Genomic DNA, 5797 nt, shown 5'->3' with positions numbered 1-5797 from the left:
AGAGTCACTTCTTCATGTCAACAGCATCCTTGGTCACGGTTTACTCCAATCTCCTTCTGCCTTAAACTCATTCACTGTCATTGGTATTGTGAGGACCCACATAGGACCTCAGAGTTGGTATGAAGATTATTTTATGTTGTTTTTTAATATACGATTTTTATCTGGGGGTGATAGTGGTGGTATGGGACATCATATAGGAAGTCCTCAGCACAGGGGCAGGAGTGTGGGAAATTTTAGAGCCCCCTCCTTAGGCACAGCTGAGGAGGAGCAGGGCAGGCCTCCTGGTGTTCAAGAGGTGGTATTAAGTTCCTCCTCTATTTTGTGGACTATGCCTGAAAGCCAGTGCCAGGCCTTGGCAGGAATGTTGGTCTGTTTGATGTGGTCAACAACATCCCGGGTCTTCTCCTCCAGGGTGTTTCCAATCTCCTTCACCTATTCCAGGATGTGGTCCAAAATGCTGTTGATGTCTGGGCCACCTGGGCTGGGGCTGAACCTTCTTAAACCATCTACAGAGCCACTAGCAGGGCCGGGAGCAACAGAATGGGCCTCATGGTGGGCCCAGTGGGGCCTTCTGAAGGCTCCTTCCGGGGCACTGAGGACAGCACAGGGGAAGACTGTTTCAAACTGAAGACATTTGAGATACAACAGATCCAAAAATAGGCCCTTTTGGAGCTTCCTTTATCTGACAAAGGGCAAAAAGCTTTGGAGAGTAGGGCCGCCATAAATTACCTTTCTGGGGCAGTTTCTCAGCCAGGAAAGGGAGGGACCACTGACACAAGGAGGATAAATTACATAAACATTATCACAAACTGTCACATCTTCCATTTGTTTCACAAACTGTCACATCTTCCATTTGTTTCCCTAAAATCTCATTCATCTTTCTCCCATAAACTCATTTGTTCTTCCCAGTGAAGCCCTTTCTTCCAGCTTCCTTTCCCTCATCAAGTTGGAATAGAAACCCCTATGTCTAGCCATTCTGGGAACCACTACAGTTGTGACTCATATGCATATGAATAAACTATTCTCATTTTAATCTTTTCTCTTGTTAATCTGTCTGTTGTTAGTTAACTTGAAGGCTCCCCAACCATTTGAACCTATGGTAGAAGAAAAATTGTCCTAAAACAGGAGTGAAAACAGATCAAATTCCACCATAAGTAAAGGGTTTCAGAAGAAATACTGAAGCCAGTTGTGCCGAAGAAATAAGAAAACTGAAATATGTTGAAGACCAAGTAGGACATGCTCTCCTACTTAATAGGAAATATGAAAGAAACTCGGAGAGGGAGAACCATAGGAAGAGAAAAAAGAGAAAAAGGACTTTGTTTTATGAATCCTGGCTTAGGTAACTTGAAGCTTCAGGGATGAAAAGTAAACTCTATCCTGTTCACCAGAGTTGGAACTAGCAGGTTCTAACTTACTGACATGTTAAAGAGCTGTTGACTAGCCTCCCTCTCCACCACCTTCCCTCCCGCTCTTCGACTGCTGTTGCAGAGCGAACACCCACACTGCCCTTTTATAGGCTCTGCAATTCGACTGTTGTTGCAGAGTGAACACCCACACTGCCCTTTTATAGGCTCTGCAACTCACACATTGTTCCTTCCGCTTGTTCACCCCACTCTCTGTCTCCCTGACTGACAGTCCTTCTCCTGTGGTACACCTATTATTAATACCAACAGAAGGAATCACCTTTCCAAAATCTCCAAGTAGAATTGATTATACTTGGCTTGTTTCCATTAAAAAAAAAAAAAAGGCAATTGACTTTCACTTTTCTTCCAACTGTGTTCTTGCATAAATAAAGCTTTTCTTGGTAACCCTCAGTGTAATGCAGAACATGACGCATATTTTCTATAGTTAGTGAACGCTTTGTTTCAATTGCTTCCAAGGCCAATATATTTGATTCCAACCTCTGGAAAGTTAAGTAATTAATAAATGTGTCAGATAAATGGCATCAAAATCAAACCTCAGTTGAATACAAATGGACGAACACACAGAGCACCTTTGATATTTAACAGAATCAATCATCTCAAAAGCCACAAAGTGATGACCACTGTTATTAGCAATAATTAACTCTGATGTTGCAATCAACTTGTTTCATATGTGTCACAAAACATCTTTATATATGATGAATATGTTTACAATTATGTTAGGCATTAATGTTGAGCTTTCTCTCACTCTCTTTCCCACCTCCTTTCCTTCCTTCCTCTCTGGCTCTTTGAATTTTATCAAGAAGTACACTCAGGGGGCTTCCCTGGTGGCGCAGTGGTTGAGAATCTGCCTGCCAATGCAGGGGACACGGGTTCGAGCCCTGGTCTGGGAAGATCCCACATGCTGCGGAGCAACTGGGCCCGTGAGCCACAACTACTGAGCCTGCGCGTCTGGAGCCTGTGCTCCGCAACAAGAGAGGCCGCGATAGTGAGAGGCCCGTGCACCGCGATGAAGAGTGGCCCCCGCTTGCCGCAACTAGAGAAAGCCCTCGCACAGAAACGAAGACCCAACACAGCCAAAAATATAAGTAAATAAATAAATTAATTAAAAAAAAAAAGGTACACTTATAATTTGCAGGGATCAGTGCAAAATGAAAACGTGGGCCCCCTTGTTCATAAAGCAGGAAAAATTTACCATTAAAGGTACCCAAGTATAAAGTTTTCCTTTACAAATATTTTTTACTTATGTAATAGAAAACACGAGTGACAACATAAACTTACAAAATACAAAAAAATTTTAACTTCATATTAGAACATGGTTTCTATTAATATAAATACAATTTTATTATACAAAATTGGCCTCATGCAAGAGAGACCACAGGGAGACTGTGGTCTGCACATGCTGCTCTGGCACAGACGTAGCAGGGACTCTGTCCATGCCCACTTCCCTCTGTCCCTTTCCCCTAGGATGGGGAACCAGGTCTTGGGGGCACTGCAGTGCCACCCAACAGGACTGGCTCCCTTAGTGGGAGAAGGGAAGGCCGAGTCTCTGTAACTCCCTTGGAGATGAGGGTCAAGCTGCCCAATCTTGGTCCTGCTCCCTCTCTAGGCCTACATATTCTCCTGCTTGCAAACTTGAGCCTCAGGTATGGATCCGCCTTAAGAGGGGCCAGAGGAAGGTTGGGAGAATGCCAGGATGGTAGGAAGAAAGAAGGTTGCCTCGGTGCACCCCACCAGAGGTCTGTCATGCTGTAGGCAGCGAGGCAGCACTCTGGGAGCTGAGAGAGATGGTAAGAAGTTCCGTGTGACCCTGAGGAGAGCTCATGGCTCTGGCTGCTGCCCACAGCTCCTGAAGTAATTGTGTTTCCCAGGCTCTGTTAGAGAGCAGGGGGTCTGTGGGAATGGTACATTTTCAGAATGACAGTGGTAGAGTCACTGAGCTTAAGTCACAGCATGGCCTGAGTGAGAAAGTACTAGGCTTACTTGCTATGGGAAGAGATATATTATTCACTAAAAGAGCTGCAAGAATTGGTTGATTTGTCACGGGAGCAATCAGAAGAAAAAGTCTAGGAATAGATACTGAGGACTCTTTACCAGGGAGGGAGGACCCTAAGGCTTCTGGGTACTGATTTACTTGAGTTCATTGCTATGGAAGCACTCGTTTTTGACTCAGGATTTCATCTCCAGGCAAAGACACCTGCAGTTGGTCCAAATCCACCGCTAGGATGTCTCCTTGAAGTTTGGAAAGGTGGTAATCTACTGCAAATGAGGTGGAGGTACCAGTTATGCCTTGACTTAATATTGAGGAAACGGTCCGAAAGATCAGAGTTGGGCATATTAGGGAAGATTTGCTATGTAAGACCAGAGAACCAGAGAAGCTCAAAATGTTCATAAAAGCTAAATGTGGTTATCTGTCAACTACAGCCACACACACATGCATGGGCCTAAGGCGCAGTGGTGAGGGAAAATCCTCTAGCTATACACTTGATAATTAACTCTTTTGGGAAGAAGAAAGTGGCCTGACATGAGTATTTATACGTATATATTCCTGGGAAGTGGCAAATGGCTTGATTTCTTGGGCAGGGACCTAGAGAGATGGAGATGCGAGTATACTGGAGGTCAAGGGGTCTGGGAAAGAAGCATGTGGTAGAACTTACTGGACTGGGCACAAAGTCTGTAGATCTTTTTGTCTCAGAGAGTATCCACAACAAAGGAAGCACTTAAAAACCAGGAAGAGGGACTTCCCTGGCGGTCCAGTGGTTAAGACTTCTCCTTCCAATGCAGGGGGTGTGGGTTTGATGCCTGGTTGGGGAGCTAAGATGCCACATGCTTCGCAGCCAAAAAACCAAAACATAAAACAGAAGCAATATTGTAACAAATTCAATAAAGACTTTAAAAATGGTCCACATCAAAAAAAAAAAAATCTTAAAAACAAACAAACAAACAAACAGGAAGGTAGAATGAGTTGCATAGTAGACATGAGCCAGACTTGGTCCTCGGTAACCCTCATGCTTATTCAGTGGGCCCAAGAACAGATGGGCCGTGGTGACAAGAAAGGAGGCTGTGCATCAGTTCCACATCCTGGGCTTCCTTTTACCAAGACAGATGTAGCTACCGCTGTTGCTGAATGTCTGACCTGCAAACAACAGTGATCTACCCAGAATACTAAGTACCCACCAATATAATATCATCTCTGAAGAGACCAAACAGCCACTGGGTAACAAACTGATTACACTGGACACTTTCCCCTCAGGAGGAAACAGTGTTTCATCCTTACTAGGACAGAGGTTTGTTTTGGCTATGGGTTTGCCTTCCCTCACCTCCTAGCATCATATCTGAGAGTTCAGAGTAACGGATCTGCTAGCGTGAGATCCCAATGAGATAGCCTTGGATCGAGGGTGAGGGAATGGGCAAATGACCACAGGACTCATTGATTCAATCATATACCACATCACCATACCCTCTTAAAGTCTCAGCTGGGGCGTCTGCAAGGTTGGGACGCTATTTTTTTAAATGTGAGTATACTTCCAACTAATGGCCATTCTATAATGTTGTGTCTCAGACAGAATACAGTGATCTGAGAACCAAAGGGTGGAAGTAGTGGTAGCCCTTCTCACCATCACGCCCAGTGACCATCTTGGGTAAAGTCACTAAAATTTCAGGTACTTCTAGAAAGTCCTGGCTCCCAGAGTGGGGAGGTTTTCGCCAGGAGGTGCAGTAAGGGTTCCACTAAATATAAAGTTACACCTACTACCTGGTCATTTTAGGCTCCTCATTTTGGTAGAGAGCAGGCAAAGAAAATATTGTTGTACTAGCAGGGTAATTGACCCTGATTATAATGAGGAAATAGTTTGGTGTTGCGTAAACGGAACGAGAAGGCACATGTTTAGGATTAAGAGGATTCACTGTCATAGCTTTTAGTGTTCCAGTGCCTGGTGCTAATTATAAATCAACAATTATAGCAATTATGGCCTACCATGGGAAAGTAACCAGTAGACCCCTAAGGGATGAAAGCCTGGCTTACTGGGCAGGCAACCTAGACCAGCAGAAGTGCTGGCTGAGGGTGAGGGGAATAAAGATTGGGTGGATTGTAGAGGAGTGAGCACATGGCCGATAGGCACATGAGAAGGTACTCATCACTGCTAATCATTAGAGAAATGCAAATCAAAACTACAGTGACGTACCACCTCACACCAGTCAGAATAACCACCATTAAAAAGTCTGTAAATAATAAATGCTGGAGAGGGTGCAGAGAAAAGGGAACCCTCCTACACTATTGGTGGAAATGTAAATGGGTGCAGCCACTATGGAGAACAGTATGGAGGTTCCTCAAAAAAATAAAAATAGAGTTACCATATGATCCAGCAATCCTACTC

At 44.3% G+C, this 5797-nt stretch overlaps 1 protein-coding gene across 1 annotated transcript; it reads right to left on the bottom strand.

The window, feature by feature from the left end:
* Positions 1-288: 288 nt before the first annotated feature.
* Positions 289-551, bottom strand: APOC1 (apolipoprotein C1). Its single transcript, XM_061192768.1, is given in 2 exon segments — positions 289-479; positions 482-551. Coding segments are annotated over 2 exon segments (261 nt in total).
* Positions 552-5797: the final 5246 nt, after the last annotated feature.

The sequence above is a fragment of the Eubalaena glacialis genome, chromosome 6 (assembly GCF_028564815.1).
Source record: "Eubalaena glacialis isolate mEubGla1 chromosome 6, mEubGla1.1.hap2.+ XY, whole genome shotgun sequence".
In the NCBI taxonomy this organism is placed as follows: Eukaryota; Metazoa; Chordata; class Mammalia; order Artiodactyla; family Balaenidae; genus Eubalaena; species Eubalaena glacialis.
Note: the sequence above shows the minus strand (reverse complement) of the source record. Positions and strands in the feature narration are given on the sequence as shown.